Raw genomic sequence first — 27,200 nt, forward strand, 5'->3', positions numbered from 1 at the left:
TAAAGTGGCACAACCTTTGTGAAAGGTACTTTTAGAATTTCAGTTAAAATTATGAATATATATCCTTTTACCTATCAGTTTCCCTTTCAGAAATTTATACTACAGATATACTCTAACATATGTAAATATAATTTGAATAAGTTTGTTTATTGAAGCATTGTTTCTAATAGCAACACATTTGAAACAAAACACCAATCAATCAATCAATAAATTGGACTGGATGAATAAATTGTAGTACAACCAACAATGGAATTTTATGCTATATAAAAAATGAGGCAGTTCTTTGTATTCCAATATAAAGTGGTTGCCAAGATACATTGTTAACTGAAAAAAGGAAAGTGAACTATAGTGTATATAGTATGTTAGCATTCATGTATAAATGGGAAAGATATTTATATGTGCTTGTATATGGGTAAAATATCTCTACACAATATATAAGGAACTAATAGTGCTTGTATAAGAGACAATGTAAATAACTGGGAAATAGAAAAGCATCTTACTCTATAGCCCTTTATCATTTAAAAATTTTAAACCATAGGGATTGCTATGGACTGAATTTTGTACCCCCAAATTTGTGTGTCGAAGCTCTAACTCCCAACATGATGGTATTTGGAAATGGGGCCTTTAGCAGGTAATTTGGGTTAGATGAGGTCATGAGGCTGGGGCCCTCATGATGAGATTAATAGCTTCATAAGAAGAAACAGAGAGATGGCTTTCTCTCTGTCATGTGAGGAGACAGCAAGAAGGAAGCCATCTGCAAGCCCAAAAGAGGGTCCTCACCAGGGATCAAATTGGTTGGCACATTGATCTTGGACTTCTCAGCATCCAAAACTGAAAAATAAATGTCTATTGCTTATGCCATCCAATCTATGGTATTTTGTTATAGCAGCCTGAATAAATGAATATGGGAATTATTGTCTATTCAAAATTTAAGGGCTTCCCTGGTGGCGCAGTGGTTGAGAGTCTGCCTGCCAATGCAGGGGAAACGGGTTCGTGCCCCAGTCCGGGAAGATCCCACATGCCGCGGAGCGGCTGGGCCCATGAGCCATGGCCGCTGAGCCTGTGTGTCCGGAGCCTGTGCTCCGTGACGGGAGAGGCCACAGCAGTGAGAGGCCCGCATACCCCCCCCAAAAAAAATTGCTCCATTAACAAGATAATGCTCTTCATAACAAATTACAAGTAATTCTAACAGAATATACCCAGAAATTTTTAATCTTACCCAAAGCACTGCTGCCATAAAGGTAACCATGACACACCTTATCTACTTGCACTGTTGAGCAGTAACTACTGACTCCTTCTTAGTCTTCTAACATTTTCCAAGATTTTGTCACATTTGTTAGTAGTGCTACAATTTAGCTATAGAAGATAGTGATGTGTTGATAAAGTATTTACTTGTTTTTGTTTTCAGAGCACCATGCACAGCTGTCTGTAATAATAACCATTGACAATAAGCAGCAGATCTCATTGGATATTAGGCTGTGCCAGGTAATTGTAACAGAACCTAGAGAGGACCTCACAGTCTGCTTTCTGTCATAGTGCAGTTGGTTCATATAGGCTCCATATCTGCTTCATCCATTTCATTTAGGTATCTTATATCTTTGAATTTGCTGATGATAATTGTTAAAAAAAAATAAGTGGAATTAGTAATCAATATGGGTTAAGAGAGATAAATATATGTAGATTTGTAGTTGTTTTAGTAATAGAACCTATAAAATAATTGAAGATCCATGTTATTCTGTTACAGAGGTGGGAGATAAGCAATGAGTGAGGGGACTGAGCAAATTAGGACAGAGAGCTCTGCTATATTCTAGTAGGATGTTATAAGGAAGAAACTAAAGCAATTTTTACCCTACAAATTTGCCAACATATTGGGAAAAAAACGCTTCTGGGTACCATGCCAAGCAAAACAAGATAAATATTCCTCCAAATTTCCTAATTCAAACATCCATGATATTTGACATCTCGACCCATGTTTAGATTGAGAATAGGAGTCAACATAGATTAAATCAGGTATGTGACTGGAGACTGTTAAGGACAACTTATGGTAGTGACAGCCCTTCCATAATAACACGGGGGGGGAGACTCTAATAATAATAGATAAATTCATAAGCATCTGGAAAGATTAGGAAGGGCTTTGTAGAGTATGTCATCATCGAGTTGAGTTGTGAAAGATGAATGCAAGTTTTTCAACCAGATTGTAGGTTAAATGGGATGGTGTGGGAGGGAGGGACATTCTAGAAAAAGGAAATTGTATAGGTAAAATAAAGGCGGTTTCAAACAGATAATTCCAGGAAGTGCAGGTGTTTCAGTATGGTTGACATATCAGATTTTGGGGTGGAACCTTCATAAAATTTAGGATAAGAGAGAAGGCTTAAGGTGGAAGCATAGGTTAGATCATAAAAGGCTTCATATACTATTTCAAGGAATTCTGAGTATAGCATGTAAGAAGCTGAGAGTTATTTGATAGGACCAAACTAGCATTTTGAAGACACCATCCTATTTGATATGTGGATGGTAGTTTGCAATTAGTATATAGAAGGAAGATGGTATCAGTGGAGATAAGTGAGTAAGTTAGAATATGGAAATAGTGTGAGAAAGAGAGGATATGAGAATGAATGAATGTTAGATAGTAAAAGTTAGCAATGACAGAATAGGGGACTAATTGGGCATAAAACATAAGATATTGCTTTCAGGGATAAGGGAAAGGGAATGCCAAGATCGCATTATAAGAAGTCATATTTGAATTATCCTAATGTCAGTGAATTTCAGAAGGGTCATCAAAACTTGAGGAGAAAGCAACAGTTGTCAAATAAAAATAAAAGCAATATTTTAAAGATAGACACTAGTCATTTTAACTGCACTTGTCAAGGGATAGCCACAAACTGATTCTTCCAGCAATAACCCGCCAACCATATTCTTCAGAAAAGGCTAAGAATGCATGGAAGGTTGAAGAAGCCAGGGATTCAGATTTATTTGGACAGAGTTGTAGATATGTTTTGCTTCCCATGGGTGAAAAGAGGAGCAAGCTTCCACCTACCTCAAATCAAGTGAGGGGTGCTTCAAGAAGAATTTGACATGCATTCCCTGGAGTTTTAAGGGATTCAGGGTTTGTTATCTGACTCACATCTGAAAAGTTGGAAGTAAAAAAGCTATGGTTTAAGTTCATCCACATTTCTGCAGAATGTAGACATAGGGCTGCATAGTGAATGGCTTGTACCTCTAGTGTTTATGGTGAAAAACATGGAATTTTTTTCCTGTGGGCCAGATGGGGAGTCCACAGCAAGACAGGCAGACTAAGCCCTTTGGGTAGGGACTCTGCCCAAAAGGACTATCGGAGAACTAGGTGATCCCAGAAAAAGAGTGAACCACTAGACAGCAAAAAGACGAGAGAAAACTCATCTGGGAAATAGCAGTGAGCAAAATAAACAAAACCATAAATTAATCCTGTTCTCACAAGAATTTGAAAGTCAGTGAAAAACCAATTGGAGCTGCCCAACTATTTTATCTGCAGGTATTAAAACAAGTTATATGTGTAAACTTGAAATAGAAAATGTAAAGAAAGAATGAAGTTGCTGTCTGCTTGCATCTGACTAAGTGTAGCTTCTTAAGTATACTTGCAGATTTCTGACTTGGATACATGGTAAAAATAGATAAGGAATGCAAAATGGCTGCCATTCACAAGATGGGGGACACTAAAGTAAGAAGGAGTTGAGGAGTGGTTGCGAGTTTGTGTGTATAAAGCTGATGAGTTCAGTTTTATACATCTTGAATTTGTGAAGGCTATGGACCATCTAGGTGAAGATTCCCAGTAGACAGTTGTAGTTATAGATGTTGTGCTTCAGAGAGAGATTTGGCTACATTATTTAGATTTTGTCATTATCCTATAGATAGTAATTGAAACATTAGGAGCATTTACCCATGTCAAGTGTAAGAGGTGATAAAAATAAAAAGAAACTATGGAAAAACTCTTAGACATGTGAATACCTATTAGACTGACGAGAATAATAATTCCAGAAGGAGAAAAAGAAAGAATGGCCAGAGAGGCAGAAGAAAAGACAAGAGTAATTTTTCAGTAGTCAGAAGAAAAAGGAGTTTCAAGGAGTAGGAAATATAAAACAGTATCAAATACGTCCAAAAACTTGAAAAAATGGGGACTAGTGAGAGGCCATAAAACTGGGATATTAGGAGATCAACATCATGTGATCTTTATCAGCGCACTGGGGAGGTGGAGGCAGGCAGGATAGATAATAGGATAACAATGATTTCCAATATTTAGGTAATATATGGACCATTTTTAAAGGAAAAATTATTATGTAACAAATGATTTTTATCATGCTACTCAAATATTTCCAAACCTAAAATCATGTATATGCTATTATCAAAAAATACAATTTAAGCACATAAATACACAGTTCAAATAATTTAATTGTATGGAAATCAAAGTACATCTCAGAACTAATCTACAGTTATATAAAGTACCTTGTCAAATTGTTTGAGTTTTGTAATGACTGAATTCTCCCTTGACTTTTCTCCTATCACACTTTTGTTTGCACATCACATCATGCTATGATTTGGCCTTTGCAGGGCCTGAATTCATTATATGTCCCATAAAACTGTTCCTTTCATTTCTACTAGACAACAAAAAGGGTACTAATTGGCACCAGTCTGATTAAAAATGTAAACACAAACCTGGCACTTAGCTCCTTTAAAACAAAAACACAGTTCTGGGCTCTGAAATTTCAAGTTATAATATTATAACATGTTATAGTCCAACATATCATAACATAACATATATAATATATAACATATGTTATAATAAAGCAGACTCCCAGATATCCAAATAGGCTTGTATTACTTATTAAGTTTCTGAAGAATGACACATCTGCACACTCACAATCTGATAGATTCGTCTCCGAACCCTGAGAATATGTCTGCAGGCACTCTTTTGAGAAGCAAGGCATTATACTATTATATCGAGATATACTATCTTTCTTTCTACAGTGTAATTGATGATAAGCATAGACTATCTTATTAATTTTTATATCCTGCTCTCAGTGATTACCACAGTTTTTGAAATGGAGAGAGATTTAAAAGTTTTAATGAATGAATGAATGTCATAGTCTCTTGTTTCCTTTATATAAAGTATAGAGATTGTATCAAACTTACTGGTGGAAACTCGTTGCTTTTAGTAACAGTTTTTTTCCCATAATTTTGGTCCTGAATCAACTCATTCAGGCATTGCCATCAAAGGATACAATAGGGATATGAAGTGACAATCTTAGACTACAATCAGATCCCCATGAAGGTCAGTCCCAGGGCAGTGCTGCTTCCAACGGGCATTGTGATTCAGGTAGCTTACTGCTGGGAGATGCAACAGTTGTTTGCTGACACACACATCTGCAGCGGCAAGCTTCCAGCAGGGCTTCAGAACTGGAACTGCACTGTACTTAGCAACAACCTGAAAACTCGTTGCCCAGTGTGTAAGCTTTTCACAGCTGGAAGTTGCTTTCACGTATATTATGCTGCAACATGTTTACACTTTCACAGATTTCTAGGAGCATTCAGCTAATTAAAAACTTGGGCAGAGGTGGAACCGGAAGAAACAAATCACCCACAGGACCGTGCCATATCCCAGTGGAGTTTCCCAGAGGTTCACTGACTGAAGTTGGGTCACAGTTCTAAAAATGAGAAGCGCTGTGCATCTTTCAGTATGGCAGTGGGTCCCTGAAGACCAGGTCTCTGATGCTTCACTGTGTGGTCATTCCTAGTTCAGTGCTTTGGCTGATGTCTTCTGCTCTCCTTTCCCTTCCTTTTGCTTTTTTCCCCTCACACATGTCCACCTGGAAAAACTTCTGCCAATTCAAGTTTCTTGCTTACTTCCACACTCACCGCCTACCTCTTCCCAGAGATTTTCTGACTAATATCTGTACTTCCCCAACTTTCCTTCTTCAGTTTTATACAGAAGTTTCCTGAATAGTAACCTGGAGTCAAAGCAGAAAGTGAGCTTTGAATTGAAACAGATACGTGTTCAGTTTCTATCTGCAATAATTACATTTGTGACTCTGAGAAAACGTCTTAAATTCACATTCCATCTCCTTATCTAAAATTTTGGAATAACAATCACCACCTCATATGATTGTTGTAAGGATTAAATGCAATGATAGATGTGAACTACCCAGCTCAGTCTGTGGCACATAATAGATATTCAATCAAGGCTAGCTGTAGCTTTTGTTATTTTGCTGAATACCTGAGAAATCATTCCATTTGCGGTGTCTCCATGTCTCTAAAATCTTTCCTGACTTTTAACTGGCCATCCCTCCAGGATGATTCTTTATTCTACTCTTCTGGGTCTCAAAGACCACATGGAAGCCTGCCACCATTCCAGCTGTGAGCCTGGCTCACCTAAGCGGAAGGCATGATTTATATGCTAAGTGCTGACTACTTCCTTATTTCTCCACGTGGAGGTGAACTAATGCCGTTTTACTAGAAGTCACCATCTTTAACTTATGTACACATAATTTTTGGATGCATCTTGTTCTGTTCCTTTTCTATAAGGAACAGTAATCGCTTCCAGCCTATCTTTTTTTCTCAATGCACATCACATCTCCTAGTCACCCATGGTGGACAGGTCAAATTCGTTCTAAATTATTTCATATCCATACTTTCCCACCCACCCAATCAGTTAAATCCTGGTGATCCTGTCTTTGCAATGTCTTCCACGTCAGTCCCAGTTATCCCCTGCCTTTCTATTCAAATTGCCACTACCTTCGTTCAGACACACTTCTTTCTTCTGGACTCACTAGCAACCCTGTTTTCAGTCTCTTATCTCCTTAGACCAATCTTCATATTGTTTTCAGAATTGTCTTTATAAAGCAAAGGTGACATCTTAAATTCTGTTTCTCCAAATTTTTCAGTGACTCCCAATTTCCTTCAAAATAAACTCCAAACTTCTTAGCATGATATTCCCAATTGGACCCCCAAACCACTTTTTCAGTTTCTCCAAATTCACCATTCCTTGAATATGGAACTCAGTCCTTAACAAAGTACTTAACTCTATGGATCCTAAACACTTTTCTGCCTCAGCATTTCTGTTTAGGCTGTTCCCTCTCTCTGGTTGGCTATATGCCCCACTTGGTTTTTGCTTATTAGATTCCATCTTCCCTCAGGCACAGGTTCAGTGCCCTGGTCTCTCTATTCACAATTAGTCATTTGTCTTTCTGCATCCAGAGTACAAACTTATACATGGATTTAACATTTATTTCATCATGTCTCATATAATACAAAGTATTTATCTATATGTCTTCTAATGTATAAACCCCTAAAGGGCAAAAATCATCTCTACACCCTCACAGCACATAGAACAATGACTGTACATGAAATGAACACAAGAAATGTTTATTGCATTTAATCAGATAACATGTAACCTCTTCAACTCTATTTGAAAATATAAAGTGTTCTTTTTTTACATCCATTGATGCCAAAATCTGTTCAATTGTGTAAATTGCTAGTCTGTCTAGTCTGAGAATGGAGCTTCTGGCAAAATTTTTTGCAAGATCAGATTTTCTTTTCAAAAGCTCTCTCTTGCTCTCATTGGATTTGAAACACTTGGGTCACATACAAGAATCTGTATACTTTCTAAATTAATAACATCCCGACACCCTATGGCAGTGCTGAAGTGGAATCTCTTTTAGACTGATGAACTGTGAATGATTTAGTTAAGCTACTACTGTGCCAGAAAATAACGAATAGCAAATCCATTACCAAGCAACGTGCCCTGATTTTATAGTTTAAGAAATTGAAACAAAGAGGAATTCAGAGCAAGAGAACTGAATTGTAATGAGAGAAAATGCACCATCTCAGGCATCTCACCACATGACTGAGAGAGAGAACATATTTAACATCACATTCTTGAAGAGACTGAAATAGATTTTTAAATTTAAGTCATGCATTTTAATCACAGGTGGGAAAATGTACTAATTCCTATAGAGTAAAATTTTTAAAAAGCAACAAAACCAAAACATACATAAAATGTTGGCATTTCCTTCTTATATATTTATGCTGATATAGATGGATTATATCAGAATTTCCATATGTTTTATTTCTTCTTTAAAATGCAGACCAGGCTTTCCTTTAATAGGGAAACACAGTTGTTAACTGATACATTTAAAGAAATTTGACTCATATTTTTAGAAAACAAAAATATCAGAGTCCCTAAAGCATTTGAATAGATTAACTCAGTGCGTATTTATGGAGCTTTGTTTTAATGACACCTAACGTTTCCATAGATTCCAAGTTGCCAACGCTCTTTCACATTCATCGTTCCATTTGAACCTCAAAATATCCCTGTGAGAAAGTATTATTATCCCCATTTTCCAGTGGGGTCATTGAGACTCAAATAATCAAAATGACTCTTGTAAGCTACTAATTGGGAGTAGAAGCAATGCATTGTAACCCACAGTCCTATATTATGTGGACTTTGTTCTGCTTAGCTTCATACTATGTATCTGGTTCCATGTTAAGCACCAGGAAGGATACAAAGATTGAGAACTAAGGACACTTGCCCTCAAGTAGCTTGTATTTGTCTCACTTGATAAAATACATGCAGTTGATTAGCATTCATGAATGTATAAATGAGTAATTATGGATAGAAAGGGATGGGTTGGTAGGGGTATAGAGTAAATTATTCAGTTAATTGTAATTGACATGTGTTAAGTCTTTTGTCCTGCCTGTATACAACCTGCATAACAATTTGGTTATTCAAAAAATAAAGCAGGAGGAATCAAGATGGGCCTAGACAAAAATAATGGTCATTTAAAATTTATTGTATACCGTATGTTAACACATATATACGGAATTAAAAAAAAATGTCATGAAGAACCTAGGGGTAAAACGGGAATAAAGACACAGACCTACTTGAGAATGGACTTGAGGATATGGGGAGGGGGAAGGGTAAGCTGTGACAAAGCGAAAGAGAGGCATGGACATATATACACTACCAAACGTAAGGTAGATAGATAGTGGGAAGCAGCCGCAGAGCACAGGGAGATCAGCTCAGTGCCTTGTGACCGCCTGGAGGGGTGGGATGGGGAGGGTGGGAGGGAGGGAGATGCATGAGGGAAGGGATGTGGGAACAGATGTATATGTATGACTGATTCACTTTGTTATAAAGCAGAAACTAATAAAAAAAATAAGAAAAGAAAAATAAATAAATAAATAAATAAAAATGTAACTACTACAATTACAAAAAATAAAAATAAAAATAAAATTTATTGTAAGTTCATTTGTATCATTTTTCTTTACATTCCATATATAAGTGATATCATGATATTTGTCTCTGTCGGCTTACTTCACTTACTATGATAATCTCTAGGTCCATAATAACTTTAAATGGAGTATAATCTATAAAGTATTGAATCACTGTGTGGTACACCTGAAACTAACACAATATTGTAAATTAAAAAATTGTCAACTGATTATGAAAAAATAAAATTATTAAAGGATGTAAGCAAACTTACCCTAACCCTGTTTTTTGCAACCGATATCTGACCTGCACCCCATCCTTGGCCGATCCCTAAGTCTTACTTTACTCTCAATTTATTCCTGAGCTTCACTTCAATTCTAGGCTTCAGCCCATCCCTTATCTCACCTGTCTCTAACCATTTAGATCACAGCTGGAAATAGGAGAGTTTGAATTTGTGTAATCCATGTACTTTTTAGAAAGTTAAACAAAACAGACTTGTCAAAGTATCCCTACATAAAAATGCCTATGGGAAAGTGACTGAAAAAAATATTATTGACATCAAGTTGGCTGTGTCAGAATGGTTAGCTAAAGGAGGGTATTATTTATTGCTGTGTAACTAACTATCTCAAAAGTTAGCAACTTAAATACAACACATATTTATTACCTCATAGTTTCTGTGGGTGAGGAATTTGGGCATCACTTAGCTGAGTAGTTCTGGCACAGGGTGTCTCATGAGGTTGCCATCAAGCTGTCCTCTGGGATGCAGAGTCATCCATAGGCTTGACTGAGGCTGGAGGATTCACTTCCAAGATGCATAACTCACATGCCTTTTGGTAGGAGGCCTTAGTTCCTTACTGTGTTCCTTACTAGGTCACTTGAGTGTCTTCACAATATGACAGTTGCCTTCCCACAGAGCAAGTGATCAACAAGGAAAATGAAAGTGAGGCAGGCGGCACAATGTCTTTTATAATTTAGCCTCAGATATCACATACTTTTGCCACATTCTGTTGATCACACATAACAATCTGGGAAGGGACAACACAGACTTGTCAGTACCAGGAGAGGGAAGATTATTGGGTTTGGCTGTCACGAGGGGCTGTGTACTCTCAGAGCATAGAAAGAATAGGTCTGATCTTAGAGACCTTAACACTCATCAGGAGAGCTCGGATGAGGAGGAGTGGAAAGCCTCTTTTGAGAACATGGAAAGCTTTTCTGTCCTTCAGTTGGATGTTGAATCCTTCAATGAGCTTTGAAACTGTCACCATAGATCAGGGGCTGGCAAACTGTGGCGTGTGGGTCAAATTTGGTATGTAGCATATTTTTATATAGTTAGTGAGCTGGGTTTTTTGTTTGTTTTTTTACAATTTGAAAGTACTATAAAAATAAGTATGTATATAGATAGATGATGGATGGATGGATGGATAGATAGATAGATAGATAGGTAGATAAATAAACTATTTGACAGAGACCATATGCAGCCCGCAAAGTCTAAAATGTTTTACTAAGTGGCCCTTTAAAAAATTTGTAAATCCTATCATAGATCATCAAAATACATATAAAACATCTAATAAAATGTCAAAGTTTAAACTGCTATATTGTCTGGAAGGAGATATGTACATGAATCAAGAAGTATTTTTCTCCCCAGCTAGAAGGTTAGAGCATCATGGTATCTTAGACTCTTAATTTTTCCATTTAACCTAATAATAACTAAAATTAACTATCTTGAGATCTCCTTATTTCAGCATATCCCAAACCACTGAACATTAATCTCGGATGCACACACGCACACACACACACACACACACAAAAGACTCCATGGTGAACCATGCTTCAGAAGCATCACATACTGTATCCTGTTTTTGGAGATTCAGAAGTTATTTGAATAATAAATGCTCTAAGAAGTCTTTCAATATTCATTTTTGTCTACTTAATCCAGCATCTCCAAATCTAATTTTTCATGGACCATTTTTATTTACACATTAACATCTACTGACATACCGTGCGTGTGTGTAACTGGTGGATACATTCCCCGCTCCGCCACTTCAGGGCACTCTAATAAGCTTAGTTCAAGCCTTGATCATCTTGATATAAGTGTGGGAGTCCCTTCCCATCTTTTTTCTAGATAATCAGAAGTCCCCTTTTGGCTTTCAAGGATCCTGGAGGCATTTCTTGAGAAACCTTCACAGGGATGCTGAATATAAGCTAAGCCAAGTCTCGGAGCAAGCCCATTGTCCCTCTAAATAGGCGATTGGCTGTTGAGGACACTAAGTCCTTATGGAGTCACGTTCCCATTTATGTTACTAACTGATAGTTGACTGACATAGATCTTGAAAATGGGACAATAGCTTGATCAAACCTTGCATTCAGCGTGGCTCCTGCACACTTGAATCATGCTGCCGTGTTACAGTTTCATGGTCCCACTTTCAGACCATTTTCCTTTTCTTATGGATGGGAGAGGGATCTATATTTTAACACAATCTCACCTGATTCAGATGTGGCTAGATTACTGATCAGCATGTGAAAACAGTTTTCAACAAACTGCTACATAAGAATGCTAGTATTTTCTGATGTACAGCATTAAATTCAGTTCTTGGCCTTTTGTTTTTTACTCTAACACACATGATGATGACACTTACATGTATGGTACATTTTCCTAATAAAAGAAATATATTTGACTGCAAGTACCTAAGTGTGTTGATATTTTAGGAATAATCCTGAATCCACTCTAGCGCATATAAAAACAGAAAGCATTCTTCAAATTTTAACACAGCAGCTATGACCTGTGCTGTTGGTTTTGTGCTAAAACTGGCCCAAACAACTCAGGAAAGCTGGCTGTGAACATCTCTTCCCAATGACAGATTCAGCACCTTCACATGAAGAGCCCAAAATTGACCATGGGAGGGGTATCTACATCACAGAAATAAGCAAATGGTACAAATCAGAAAAAAATTAAACAATTATCAGCACATCGCTGTTGGAGATGCATATTAAAACTAACAGCTAAATTTAATATAACCTTGTAAATCAACTAGAGTAAAAATAAACAATTGTGACATGATGATGTGTTACCACACTGAGGCTGAGAATGGCTGCTTTACTCTGTTGTTTTGTCTTTGTTTTTGCCACCGAGTATTGTAGCAGATCAAGAATCACACTGACCTTGGTACAAATTCTGCCGTTTCTACTGCCTAGCTTTGTGATGTTTTGGAATTTATTCTGAGATTCAGCTTGAGAATAGAAAATGTGCATAACAACATGAATTCCCAGAAGACACATATGGCTATTGTAGATGGCTTCTGTAAGTTATATTACATAGTACCTGGCACATTGTAGGCACTTTAATACATAGTAGCTACTATTGTTAATTCATCTCTACTATAGGAGCAGTGATCTCAGCTCAAGTCTAAGCTGGGATCATTATCTACATCTGTGCTGAAATGTCCCTACTATTTCTCCCACCTTCCTGCATCCATCTACACAGTTCACTCTATGCCCTCCTCATTCTGACTGTAGGGCCTCTCTAGGACCGCTGACTCAAAATACCATGTACACCTGCTCTCAGATCATCTGGAAGACATTCTGCTCCCTTGCAGGGTAGAATGAGGGGTAAAGGTAGGAATGAAATTAATTTCAGGGTGATAAACTTCATTGGGTTGGTTACTACTCCAAAATGTTATCCTGCTCCTGCCAAACACACAGACAAATTCTCACAGTAGAAAGATACAGTGGGGAACAATAACAGATAAGGCACTTCAAATATGCCAAAGAGGCACATTTTCAAATATCTTGAAGGCTCTCTTGGGAAGGTTTGGAATTACATATTTAATCCCTTGCATAAGAGACAGTCACAGGTGCTTAGGTCATGCCCTGACCTTCGACACCTTGACCATCCAGGACAGAGTCTTTTGTAGGTTTTGCTTTTTGTTTTTTTTTTCTTTTAAACCACAAACTGTATCCTTGACCTACCTCTACTAGCTGACCTGCAGGTATTTGCTGTTGACTGTAACAAGAATTAATTCTGTTCCATTCAGTATGCATTTACTAAGCGCCTGTGTGCATTTTTTAACTTCAATTTCCTTTTCTGAAAATGCAAATAAGTTATTTTAAGCTTCAGGGGGATTATTTGAGGTGCAATTGTTATTTTCCAGCCTGGCTGTGCTGCTGTTTATTTTTATGTAACCATACAAACACAGGTGTGTATTTGCTGATATTTTGCTTATTTGATTGAGAAAATAGGAATCATTTCCAAAATAGCAGAGTTTTACAAGCTCTTGGAGCCAGGAACTGGGTCTTAGTCACCTTTCTCTTCCCTCTAACTGAGCTGGTGCCTTGTATGAGAATGTGCTCACTAAACGTTTGTCGTATTGAATCATTCTTTATACCTGAGGTGTCCTCCGTGAAGATGTTCTCTTTACACTGAAACCCCTCATCTAAGGTCCTAAATGTACTGCCGTCATTTGAAACACAGTAAAACTTCATGATGAGGTTCTTGAGTATTTCACAATGTCATTAGATGGTAAAGTCAGTATCATTTGATGTTTTTAGTATATACATGCCTAGATCCTCAGAACTGCACACGTCTATTATCAAAAGATAAGCTGTCTTCTCCATGGATCTTGATTCCTGCCCTGAGCATCAAGCATATTAGGAACACTTGCATTAGTAAAAATTGGCTCAGTGTCCATGGTCATTCTTACTGATGTCTTAAGTTTTCTCCCCAGTCTCCTCAGCTGGGTTATAACTTTTGTTACTTCTTCCCTGGATCCCTGATAATAAGTTCCCCTGGGCTGGCCTTCTTTGCTTGCTTCCTTCCTTCCTCCCACAGACTATTTCAGAACACCCGTATATGCCCAGGATTTGTGTGAAACACTGGGAATTCAGTAATAAATAACAAGGCCATCTTTGAGAAGCAATCGTTCTTCTTTAAACAGCATAGAACAAAAACAATAAGCTGTATGATAACATTTTACTACTTATTAAAGTGCTTCACAGGAAAGTATGTACGTTGGGCAAGTATTGATGCTATTATACTTTGGCACATGTATTAGTATTAGTTTGCTAGGGCTGCCAGCAAAGTACCATGGACAGGGAGATTTGGACAACAGAAATTTATTTCTTCAGGGTTCTGGAGAGGAGAATTCAGAGATCAAGTTGTCAGCAGGGTTGGTTTCTTCTAAGGCAGGGGTCCCCAACCCCCGGGCCGCGGACCAATACCAGTCCGAGGCCTGTTAGGAACCGGGCCGCACAGCAGGAGGTGAGCAGCAGGTGAGCGAGCGAAGCTTCATCTGCTGCTCCCCATCACTTACATTACCGCCTGAACTATCCCACCACCCTGTCCGTGGAAAAATTGTCCTCCACGAAACCGGTCCCTGGTGCCCAAAAGTTTGGGGACTGCTGTCTAAGACTTTCCTCCTTGGCTTGTAGATTGCTTTCTTCCACTGCTATCTTTGCATGGTCTTCCCTCTGTGTCTCTCCATGTCCTAATCTACTCTTTTTATAAGGACATCAGTCATATGTGATGAGGGCCCACTGTACACAGCTCCTTTTCACTTCATTACCTCTTGAGATACCGTATCTCCAAATGCAGTCACATTCTGAAGTATTCAAAGTTGGACTTCAACATATGCATTTTGGGGACACAAAATTCAGCCCATAATACCAAACAAGAAAGTTAAGCATCAGAGAAGTCATATAACCTGCCAAGTTATCCTAGTAAGTAAGGAATAAACTATGATATAATCTAATGTCTGTGTAAGTCTAGAATTCATACTCTTTCTACACCATGGCACAGCCTTTCCAAGCTCCTGTTACAAAACTATTGAAATTGGATCTTGCTCCTTATCCCCTGCCACTCTCTTTTTAATAGGGTGGTTTTAGCCCCAGTGCTCTCTAGACCTGCTGCTTGAGTTTCTGACTTTGCTGTCTGATTATAGCTTTAAGGTTTTTATCAGTTTTGCTCTGCTTGTAATAATCTTCCTCTATTTCAGATCAGACCTTGGTTCAAATGTAGTTACTGCTTACAAATATACATGTATTTCCCTGACCTCTTGCAGTTATGTGGGGCCACATAATTAGTTCTAGGCTATGGAAATGATGTGTCCTCATTCTGTACCTGTTATTCATCTTTTTTTAACATCTTTATTGGAGTATAATTGCTTTACAATGGTGTGTTACTTTCTGCTTTATAACAATGTGAATCAGTTACACATATACATATGTTCCCATATCTCTTCCCTCTTGTATATCCCTCCCTCCCACCCTCCCTATCCCACTCCTTTAGGTGGTCACAAAGCACTGAACTGATCTCCCAGTGCTATGCGCTGCTTCCCACTAACTATCTATTTTACATTTGGTGGTGTATATATGTCCACGCCACTCTCCCAGTTCGTCCCAGCTTACCCTTCCCCTCCCCGTATCCTCAGGAGTCCATACCCTAATAGGTCTGTGTCTTTATTCCCATCCTGACCCTAGGTTCTTCATGACCATTTTTTTTTAGATTCCATATATATGTGTTAGCATATGGTATTTATTTTTCTCTTTCTGACTTACTTCACTCTGTATGACACACTCTAGGTCCATCCAACTCACTACAAATAACTCAATTTCAGTTGATTTTATGGCTGAGTAATATTCCATTGTATATATGGCCACATCTTCATTATCCATTCATCTGTTGATGGACACTTAGTTTGCTTCCATGTCCTGGCTATTATAAATAGAGCTGCAATGGACATTTTGGTACATGACTATTTTTGAATTATGGTTTTCTCAGGGTATATGTAGTGTAGGGGGATTTCTGGGTCATATGGTAGTTCTATTTTTAGTTATTTAAGGAACCTCCAGACTGTTCTCCATAGTCACTGTATCAATTTACATTCCAACAGTGCGAGAGGGTTCCCCTTTCTCCACATCCTCTCCAGCATTTATTGTTTGTAGATTTTTTAATGATGGCCATTCTGACCACTGTGAGATGATATCTCATTGTAGTTTTGATTTGCATTTCTCTAATGTTTAATGATGTTGAGCATTCTTTCATGTATTTGTTGGCAGTCTGTATATCTTCTTAGAAGAAATGTCTATTTAGGTCTTTTACCCATTTTTGGATTGCGTTGTTTGTTTTTTTGATATTGATGTGCATGAGCTGCTTGTAAGTTTTGGAGATTAATCCTTTGTCAGTTGCTTCATTTGCAAATATTTTCTCCCATTCTGAGGGTTGTCTTTTCATCTTGGTTATGGTTTCCTTTGCTGTGCAAAAGCTTTGAAGTTTCATTAGGTCCCATTTGTTTATTTTTGTTTTTATTTATATTTCTCTACAATGTGGGTCAAAAAGGATCTTGTTGTGATTTATGTCATAGAGCATTCTGCCTATGGTTTCCTCTAAGAGTTTGATGGTGTCTGGCCTTACATTTAGGTTTTTAATTCATTTTGGGTTTATTTTTGTGTATGGTGTTAGGGAGTGTTCTAATTTCATTCTTTTACATGTAGCTGTCCAGTTTTCCCAGCACCACTTATTGAAGAGGCTGTCTTTTCTCCACTGTATTCTTGCCTCGTTTATCAAAGATAAGGTAACCATATGTGTGTGGGTTTATCTCTGGGCTTTCTATCCTGTTCCATTGATCTATATTTCTGTTTTTGTGCCAGTACCGTACTGAGTTGATTACTGTAGCTTTGTAGTATAGTCTGAAGTCAGGGAGCCAGATTATTCCACCTGTATTTTTCTTTCTCAAGATTGCTTTGGCTATTCGGAGTCTTTTGTGTTTCCATACAAATCGTGAAATATTTTGTTCTAGTTCTGTGAAAAATGCCATTGGTAGTTTGATAGGGATTGCATTGAATCTGTAGATTGCTTTGGGTAGTATAGTCATTTTCACAATGTTGATTCTTCCTTTCCGAGAACATGGTATATTTCTCCATCTATTTGTATCATCTTTACTTTATTTCATCAGTGTCTTATAATTTTCTGCATACAGGTCTTTTGTTTCCTTAGGTAGGTTTATTCCTAGATATTATATGCTTTTTGTTGCAGTGGTAAATGGGAGTGTTTCCTTAATTTCTCTTTCAGGTTTTTCATCATTAGTGTATAGGAATGCCAGAGATTTCTGTGCATTAATTTTGTATCCTGCTACTTTACCAAATTCATTGATTACCTCTAGTAGTTTTCTGGTAGCATCTTTAGGATTCTCTATGTAGAGTATCATGTCATCTGCAAACAGTGACAGTTTTACTTCTTCTTTTCCAATTTGGATTCCTTTTATTTCTTTTTCTTCTCTTGTCATGGCTAGGACTTATACAACTATGTGGAATAAGAGTGGCGAGAGTGGACATCCTTGTCTTGTTCCTGACCTTTTCCCAGACTCCCTCCCGGCTAGCCATGGCACACTAGCCCCTTCAGGCTGTGTTCACGCCTCCAACCCCAGTCCTCTCCCTGTGCTCCGACCAAAGCCCGAGCCTCAGCTCCCAGGCCCCGCCCGCCCCTGCGGGTGAGCAGACAAGCCTCTCGGGCTAGTGAGTGCTGGTCAGCACTGATCCTCTGTGCGGGAATCTCTCTGCTTTGCCCTCTGCACCCCTGTTGCTGCGCTCTCCTCCTAGGCTCTGAAGCTTCCTCCTCCACCACCTGCAGTCTCCGCCCGTGAAGGGGCTTCTAGTGTGTGGAAATGTTTCCTCCTTCACGGCTCCCTCCCACTGGTGCAGGTCCCATCCCTATTCATTTGTCTCTGTTTTTTTCTTTTTTCTTTTGCCCTATCCAGCTACGTGGGGGTGTTTCTTGCCTTTTGGGAGGTCTGAGGTCTCCTGCCAGCGTTCTGTAGGTGTTCTGTAGGAGTTATTCCACATGTAGGTGTATTTCTGATGTATTTGTGGAGAGGAAGCTGATCTCCACATCTTACTCTTCCGCCGTCTTGAAGCTCCTCCCCGTATTATTCATCTTTATTGCAAGCTTCCACTCTACTCCCACTTCCCCTGCTCTAGAGACCTCAAAGCTATATGTTGAAATGCTAACGTCATGAGATCAAATCTGCCTGTATCAGAGTACATGCATTGGGAATTGAGGGAACCAGAAATACACCTGTGGTGTTAAGCCAGTGAAATTTTTGTTTTAATTTGTTACTGCAGCATATGCTTGTCTATCCTGACTAATTCAGGCCAGTCAGATTGGAATTTTGTCACCTTCCTGTATTCCCTTCAATCTCACATCCAAAGAATCCCTGAGGTTGCTTTCCTTACTTAGGAGCTCTCACATGCCTTCCCTGAAGGAACTGACCACACATTTTTGCTCTTTACAATGGCAGTATCCATCAGATTGCTCTGATTTAATTGGAGTGCCAGTTTCTGCCCTGCCTTGGTTGGCTGCCACCCAGGTTCTAATTTGGGGAATAGAGAACATCCCGAATACCTGAATGCTTTGTCTCCTGAATCATGTACCATAATGGAGTTGCAGTTGGCCTTTAAAATCCAGCAGAAGCATGCCTAAAAAAAAAAAAAAAAAAAAAAAAAAAAAAAAAAAAAAAAAACAGCTTCAAAAAGACTTCCCAGTTGTTAATTTAGTGAGAGTGAAGTTATGTTAGCTCATTGAAATTTAATTGCTAATGGGTTATAAGTTAGGAACTACAGGCCCAGCATCTGTCTCTTTTTAGTGTCTCAATTATCACCACAATAATTTAATGACATCCTGTTGAAGAAGCATCATTGACATGCTAATGAATGGCACTCTGCTCATTTCTATGAACTTCTTATTCCTAGGTGATCATTTTAAGCCAGGCATTTTAGATTTCCATCATTCCTTGGCTACACAGACTGACTTAAATAAAGACCAATATCATATATTTAGAAACAACAACAACAACGGTTGCTTAACACTAAATTGCAAATGTCTTAAACTTTAGTCACTTATAATTTTATAAATACGAACCAAAATTGAGATATACCATGAGAATCCCAGTATCTATTTCATTATCTAATTTCATCATGACCTTTTGCATTTAGGTTCCTCTATTTGGCTGTTTCATCGGTGTTCAATGACTGGTCCCATCTGTAATATTTTGCTTTTCTAATTAATTGTTTATTTTCTTGATCTTTCATTTTTATTTTTAAGGTCATATTAGCTTATTTGTTCTTTATTCATTTAATTAATTTATTCCATATGCTAGTATACTGCACTCTGACTTTTATTAAACACTGAGTTGTAATAGCCTAGATTTCCAGATACCTCAGAGCCTTTTAAGAAGGAGGTAAGATCTAAATAACTAAACAAATATATATATAAATACATATAACTTTCTCTTTGTTAATTTAAAAACAAAATAGAAGCTGTTACAATCCAAAGAAAATCCATTTCTTCTGACTCTCGAAGGCAGTGTGAAATAAGAGGCAGGCAATTATCTCAAGAGTTTTGGAGAGCTCATGAAGAACCCCAAGCTGCTTCTCCTCCATGGGTGACCAAAGCTGAAAGTGGAGGAGAAGGAGGAAAGTCTGTGTGTTCACAGCCAGCCCTCCTGGCACCCACAGATGATTATATCAATGTCGAACATGAGAGTGGAGCCCAAGCTTGTTTCTAAGAGATATGACATAGAGCGGAGCATCTTGTATCACAGGTGGCAGAGGCTGGAAGACATCCACACCCCTGCCACTGGTACCCAACCTCAGAGCAGACTTCCCAGACACAGCTACCTTGTAGTCCCTCTTCCTGAGAGGAAACAACATTGAGTTCATTCTTTCTAGGCCTGGTGAAGAGAGGTCAGTGAGCCCTTTACTTTTTTTTTTTTTTTTTTTTAGTTTCTGCTTTATAACAAAGTGAATCAGTTATACATATACATCTGTTCCCATAGCCCTTCACTTCTGATAGAGGAATTGAATGGGGGAGGCAGAAGATAATATACACAAAAAACACTTTTACTTGAAATTGAAAATAAAAGATATAAGCAGCAAAAGTAGTTTTGAGTAAAATAGACTTTATCAGAAGAGAACTGTAGGCTAGAGAAATGTTATGAATGTTAAGTACAAAGAATTATATATGTAACTAACCATACCTGACATTTATACATATGACTTGGGATCACTGATCATGGTGGTTAAAAACAAGTGCTTATTAAGTACTTATTCCATTTCAGTAAATAAATACTGCACACCTAGTATATGTAAGGTGATGTACAGCATGCTGTGAATGCTACAGAGGCAATGTTTCCTTTCTGAAGGAAATAACAATTTGTGGAGGAAAAGAGAGAAACTAACATTTGTTGAAATGTAACTGTATGGCAAGCATTGTACTAGGCACCTTTTATGTGTCTTCTTATTTAATCCCTGCAATTAAATAATGTTGTCTCCATTGCCCTACCTCATAGCTGAAGAAACTAAAGCTCAGAAAATTAAATGGCTTGCCCAAAGTTAGTACGTGATCCAGCGAGATAGCATGCAGATAATTATAACACAGGGAATAATGTGACTAAGATATTGAGAAAGTTAATAAAACAGATTTGTTCCATCCCCTTTAAAATAGTTATTCAGGTCAGTGACCCAGTCCTTAACCCATCAAGGTATGTATTTTCCTGCCCTTTTTGTCTGGGACATAAACTGGTCTTTTTGCATTTCAAAAAACCTCCTCCTTTCGGTCTTCTGGATCTTTTTGAATGACAGCTCCATTCTTCCAGCCGGTCAGACTAAGATGCTTAGTCATTCCTGACTCTTCTCTTTCTTTAGCACCACATATTCAGTCAATTAACAACTCATGACAGTTCCACCCTCAAAATATATTTAAAATGTGAGGTCACTGCCATCACTGCATTCCAAATCACTGCCATCTCATTTCTCCTTTCTCTATTATTGCACTAGTCTGCTAATGGGTCTAACTGCTTCTGTCCTTTATACTCCATCAGCCTCTTCTCAACACAGCAGCCAGAGCAATTCTGTTAAACCAGATACATCATGTCTATTCTCTGCTCAAAACACTCCATTGGCTCTCCATCTCATTCAGAGACAAAGCCCAAGTTCTTACAATGTCCTATGAGGCCACCACTCCGTCTGGTCCCTTGCTTTCTCTATGACTTTATTTCCTACCACTTCTCTCTCACTCAGTTCAAGCCACACTGCCTACCTTATCCTTCCGGGAATACACCAAACATGTACTTATCTCATGGTCTCAGGTTCCATTTCCCAGGAACATTCTTCTGTCAAATAGTTTCCTGGCTTTATAGTTCATATCTGCAAAATATACTAATTGACAGTGTTTTTGGAAGGACATATGCATGAGATGCCTTAAGCTATTTATATTATCTGAACCATTGAGTTTTCTTCTAAGAATTCCTCCTAAGGAAATAACCCATTACAAATGTAAAGATTTCTAGGCGGCGATATATAAGTAGTACAGTATATTTGTGAACACTATCAAGATATGAAAAAATATAAATGCCAACATGATGGGATTCTTTAAATAAATTGTGACACTTGGTCCCATGGACTACTGCTTATCCACTGAAAATTATACTGCAGGACAATATTTGTTGAAAATGTTCCAACAATTTACCATTCTATAAAATGACTAAAATATGCCTGAGCCAAACGAAGGGGCAAACCAGCAGGGAGCTCCATACGTGTCAGTATATCTGGGACACTAGAGTATCACTAGGAAAATAATGAGACTGAGAAAAGCATATTTATCAGAACATCTTTTTGGGAGAGCACTATTTTGAGGGAATAGATACTTCAGTGTGGCAGTTAGAGTGGGTCTGGGGTGGTGAGCCCATACTCTAGTACTAAAACATGGTCATGAAATTTTCTTTTAAGTAGAGTACACCCAATTAACTGTATGGCTTCTTTTTTAATTTGCTGATTTCATTTCCCTATAGGGCTTTTATTTCTTTATTTTTTTAAATTGAAGTATAGTTGATTTACAATATTGTGTTAGTTTCAGGTGTATAGCAAAGTGGTTCAGTTATACTAACTGTGTGACTTTTGTTTGGATCTGGGAGGTGTACAAGTTTGGGGCCAGAGTAGCACAAAGACTAGATGAAGCCTGATCCATGCCCCTAAGCATCTGATTTCTTTCACCTGATACTTAGACCCTCCAAAGAAATATTAATGTGAAGGGGTGCCAGGTGATTAACTTGCCTGTGGCACACGATTCTCAGTAGTCTTTATCAATACATGTTATTCAATATTTTTTAGGATTATGGGATTTCCATTATCTTTACTTGTGCTTTTCAGATTTGTTTCTTTGGTACTTGGCACAGGCTAGCTTTGTAATAAGGAAGAAAAATATGATTTAAGCAGTCATATGGATTGTTCCACAGTGTTGAAAGATGTATTGAAGGAAAGTGGGGGCAGAGAAGAAGACTTTAAATTTGAGGGTGAAAGATTGAAGGCAACCTTGAGAAGGTGGAGAGCTTAGTGGCAGAAGCAAGGCTGCAATACTTTGAGGAGTGGGAGCTCAAAAAAATCAACAAAGTTTGAACAAATGAATTTCTAAGCAACATTGAGGATAAAATTGCATTTTCTGAAATATTGATGGATAAGTATTTTAGGTCTAGGAAGAAATAAATAATAACATAGTTTATCCAACAAACACTGATGTACTTGCTGTATACTAGGCAGGCATTGTATGAAACCATTTGAAAATAATAACTAAGTTAATCCTCATACCTCATAACAACAACCATATGAGGTTCGATATTATTCTTATCCATATTTTACATGTAAAAAACTGAGACACAGAGGTTCAATAATATGCCCAAACTAACACAGTTAGTAAATGGTAAGATAGCATTTGAACCTTGGCACTTTAAGCATTGTAAGTAGGGCTCTTAACCATTCAACAGCAGTGCCTCTCAATACTGTTAAAATGAGCTAGAAGGATAATCTGGCATTGGGAATACTATACACAGAAAAAAGAGGACTGTCAGTAAAAGATCGAAAGAAGCAGGGTTCTGTGGGTATGAGACCAGAAAATAGGTACTTACCTCTTAATGCCAGAGTGACTTGTGGAAAAGGTGCATTTGCAGAATGAGATGGACACTAGGCTGGTGTCACATCTGGAGCAGAGGAGTTGAGTGGAGATTTCTTAGGGAAACCACAAGGCAAATCCATACAGCGATGGCTTGCCAGCTAGGCAAGACAGATGCAAAAGGTCTTCTTGTGCTGAGATCCAGGAACAGAATTTTGCAGGACTGAGAACACTTATTAACAATGCATAGAAAAATATTGACAGAGGCTTTTGATGGGCTAGAAGAGAGAAGTTAAATATAATTACCATTGTAAGATGTTTATATACCCTCAAAAGTGAGATCTTACATCTTTCTAAGAACTTCTTAGACAACCCAGACTGAGATCGAAGGCAAGGCCTAATTCTAGGGAAGTTGACCTCAATGTGTAGTAGCCAGATGTGCAGCATTAGGATCATTCAGGAAATTGTTAGAAATGCAAATTATTGTTCCCACTTCCCCACAAAACCTAATGAATCAGAAACTCTTGGAGTCTATAGAGATGGGAGGGAGGCTGCTGAAAGACCCTATGGGAGGCAGCTAAGGGACCTATGGCCCAGCCGGGCTGAATTCACGTTCTGGAAAAGGACTATGAAGAGACTAAATGGATATAGTTGATTAGATATGGGGAAAATTTTTAGTGCAGCTGAGTCAAAAGAGCCCCATCAAAATATGTCTTTTTTCTTTATACCCAAGTAATGTATACTCATCACTTACGTCTTAACTCATCCATAACCCTCACAAATGTCACAAATCTCAGGGATGAGATGAGAGACAAGGATGTACAGTACTCACATTCCTTGGTAATAAAAAAAAAGTTTTTGCAGTTTACCATAGCTGTTTTGACTCAGTCATATCAAAATATCCCCAGAATCAAAATGTTCATGTAGAATTGGCCATTTTAAACCATCCTGTTTCAGAAGCAGGATCTCAGAATTCAACCCCTTTGGCAACATAACCCAATTTGTGTTTTCTAGTGCTAGATTAAAAATAAAAGAATAACCTTCATTAATTGGTAATCCCTATTTTGAACATGCCACAAGATATTATAAAAGACATATCCAGAGTTTTGAGATGAGTGTCTTCTTTCAGGGTCAGGGGTATAAATCTGGCCCAGGTTGATTGGAGAGGAGTAAAAGTCTTTACTACCAGAGGCTCTCTCTCTGATGGATTAATGAGCTGTGAATGAAGCAAATGCTTGCAGTAAACTGTATTTTATAAGCAGTTTCTATTAGATGGATGATCACTTGCATACAAAAATCACTTCTTCAGGTAGGACCAGTGTCCCTTCACAGCAAGGTGACAGCATCCTGTGGCAGAGTTTTGTATAAACTTTTCTGTTGAAACTTCCTAAAGGCATAGAAGGGCCTATGAGTACCATAAACTAGGAATATCTTGAAGCTTCTCCACATAAGTCTTCCATGAACAAAAAACTTCTGTAAATCTTTTTATTTTAAAAATTGAAATAGAGATTGCATTTCACTTCATAATATATTGATGTTTATTTAGATCTGAATATAATGATTTAATTCACTACCATCAAAAAAAAGTTTGCTTCGGAAAGATGCAAACCGTGGCTCAGGATACTCTGCTGTATTTTCCTAGTGTCACATAGACCCAGGGTTGAATAGTAGAAAGAAAAAGGAATTTTATGTGGATCTGAGCTTTAGATTTGCTAGTGATCTGGGGCAATTTTCCTGATCTCTCTTTCTCTGTCAACATCTGTAAATAAGAGACAGTAATAATTCCTCTATCATACTAATTGTGTTACTGTGAAATTTAAAAATGACATACATAAAAAGGAGTTTGTAAATTATAAAGTTCTATAAAGATATCCAGATGTGTTCTTATACTGATCAATTTACCCAGACAGCTTTATTTGACTAATATATTGGTTACCAATTGGTTGCATAAGGAAACATAATTGTGAACACAGAATAATGTATGTGGATAATTTCAAATTACTCATTTATCATTATATAAACAAAAGCAGGAATGTAATTTAGCCAAAACTCTCTCCCAATTAAAATAATTCCCTTTTAAACATCAATTATAGCTTGCTTGAACATTTCTAGTAACAGAGAGCTATCAAGACAGCCCATGCCAACTTTTTACATCTCGAATTGTTGGAGAGTTCTTCATTTGTTGATTTGGGGCCATTCACTGTTATGGGATGGATTGTGTCTCCACAAATTAATATATTAAAGTCCTAATCACCAGCACCTCAGAATGTGACTGTGTTTGGATATAGGTGATTAAGTGAAAATAAGTTGATTGGATTTTGATGGACACCTAGTAGCTACTGCCACATATGTGATCTCCTAAATCCACATACAACCTTATGATTCAATAATAATAATATCCGTGTCACGTGGCCGAGCGGCGTCCGGGGCGCCGAGCTGTGGGCGTTGGGCATGGACTCTCAGGCCGCCGGGGCCCCGGCACTGGGGGCGGCAGAGCCGCCGCCGGGTCTGCCGCTGCTGAGCACGCGGGAGGCGCCCCCCCGTCCGGGGGCTGCCTTTGCCCCAGCTGGCCGCTCCGGTCAGGAGAGAGAGACTGAGAAGGCTGCGGATCGACTAGCCAGTGGAGCAGAGAGCATCCCTCATGATAGTCCTGCCCATGGTGAGGGCACCCATTGTGAAGAGGAAGGCTTTGCTGTGGATGACGAGGATTCTGATGGGGAACCGAATCCCTGGGAGCTGTCAGAAGGGGTGTCCGGCTGTCCCCCCAGGGAACAGGCTGCTGATCTTTTTAACGAGGACTGGGACTTGGAGTTGAAAGCAGATCAAGGGAATCCATATGATGCTGACGACATCCAGGGCTGCCTTTCTCAAGAGGTCAGACCCTGGGTGTGCTGTGCCCCGCAAGGAGACATGATCTATGACCCCAGTTGGCACCATCCACCTCCACTGATACCCCATTATTCCAAGATGGTCTTTGAAACGGGACGGTTTGATGATGCCGAAGACTGAGGGCGTAGCTTTTGCCTGGTGAGTGGGTGGGCCCTCCAGGTCAACGTCTCCTTTCTTTGAGGTGAGGTCTCATATCTGAGGAAACATTCCCAGTGATCCCCGAGTCGGGCACACAGACTGGTGTTAAATAAGGTCCTCTATCCCCCAGTTCTGTTGTTGTTGTTGTTTTTAATGAGCTCCTCCTTGGAATGGGTGAGTGTTTATGTCTGTGTCGGGAAGGAATGGTGTTCTTTATAAATAAAAGTAGAAATAATAATAATAATAATAATAATATCCTCTCATTACACACAAAGAACTAAGGTGAAGAAAAGTTAGGGAACAAGTCCAAAGTCAAATGAATACTAAATGTTTGAGCTATCAATCCAATCCAGCTTACGAACTCCATACACACGCACTAATAGTGATGTCCATACACATCACTATTACCACAACCACCACCACCACCACTACTACTACTACACACACACACACACACACACACAAAACTAAGCTCCTTGAGACAAGAGACTAGGGTTTTTTTTTGAATTTTGTTTATTTTTTACTACAGCATGTTCTTATTAGTTATCCATTTTATACATATTAGTATATGTCAATCCCAATCTCCCAGTTCATCACAACACCACCCCTACCCCACCATGTTCCCCCCTTGGTGTCCAGACATTTGTTCTCTGCATCTCTGTCTCCATTTCTGCCCTGCAAACCGGTTCATCTGTACCAGTTTTCTAGGTTCCACATATATGTGTTAATATACGATATTTGTTTTTCTCTTTCTGACTTACTTCACTCTGTATGACAGGCTCTAGGTCCATCCACGTCTCTGCAAATTGCACACTTTCGTTCCTTTTTATGGCTGAGTAATATTCCATTGTATATATGTACCACATCTTCTTTATCCATTCGTCTGTCGATGGGCAGTTCGGTTACTTCCATGACCTGGCTAGTGTAAATAGTGCTGCAATGAATATTGGGGTGCATGTGTCTTTTTGAATTATGGTTTTCTCTGGGTATATGCCCAGTAGT

General features: G+C 38.5%; 1 protein-coding gene and 1 long non-coding RNA gene across 3 annotated transcripts in view; both read left to right on the forward strand.

Annotated features, from left to right (window-relative positions):
- LOC309797200 overlaps positions 1 to 27,200 on the forward strand; it is a 1,037,104-nt gene that overhangs the window by 817,848 nt on the left and 192,056 nt on the right. The window lies entirely within an intron of this gene.
- Positions 25,597 to 26,422, forward strand: LOC309797097 (coordinator of PRMT5 and differentiation stimulator-like). The gene has a single exon (XM_082610521.1). The coding sequence runs from the start codon at positions 25,623 to 25,625 to the stop codon at positions 26,178 to 26,180; it is 558 nt and encodes a 185-aa protein (XP_082466647.1). The 5' UTR covers positions 25,597 to 25,622; the 3' UTR covers positions 26,181 to 26,422.

The sequence above is a fragment of the Mesoplodon mirus genome (genome assembly GCF_964341445.2).
Source record: "Mesoplodon mirus genome assembly, chromosome: X".
NCBI classification, from domain to species: domain Eukaryota; kingdom Metazoa; phylum Chordata; class Mammalia; order Artiodactyla; family Ziphiidae; genus Mesoplodon; species Mesoplodon mirus.

Bases quoted from the DNA above. Each gene is read 5' to 3' on its own strand.
- LOC309797097 (XM_082610521.1), top strand. From the start codon at position 25,623: ATGGACTCTCAGGCCGCCGGGGCCCCGGCACTGGGGGCGGCAGAGCCG.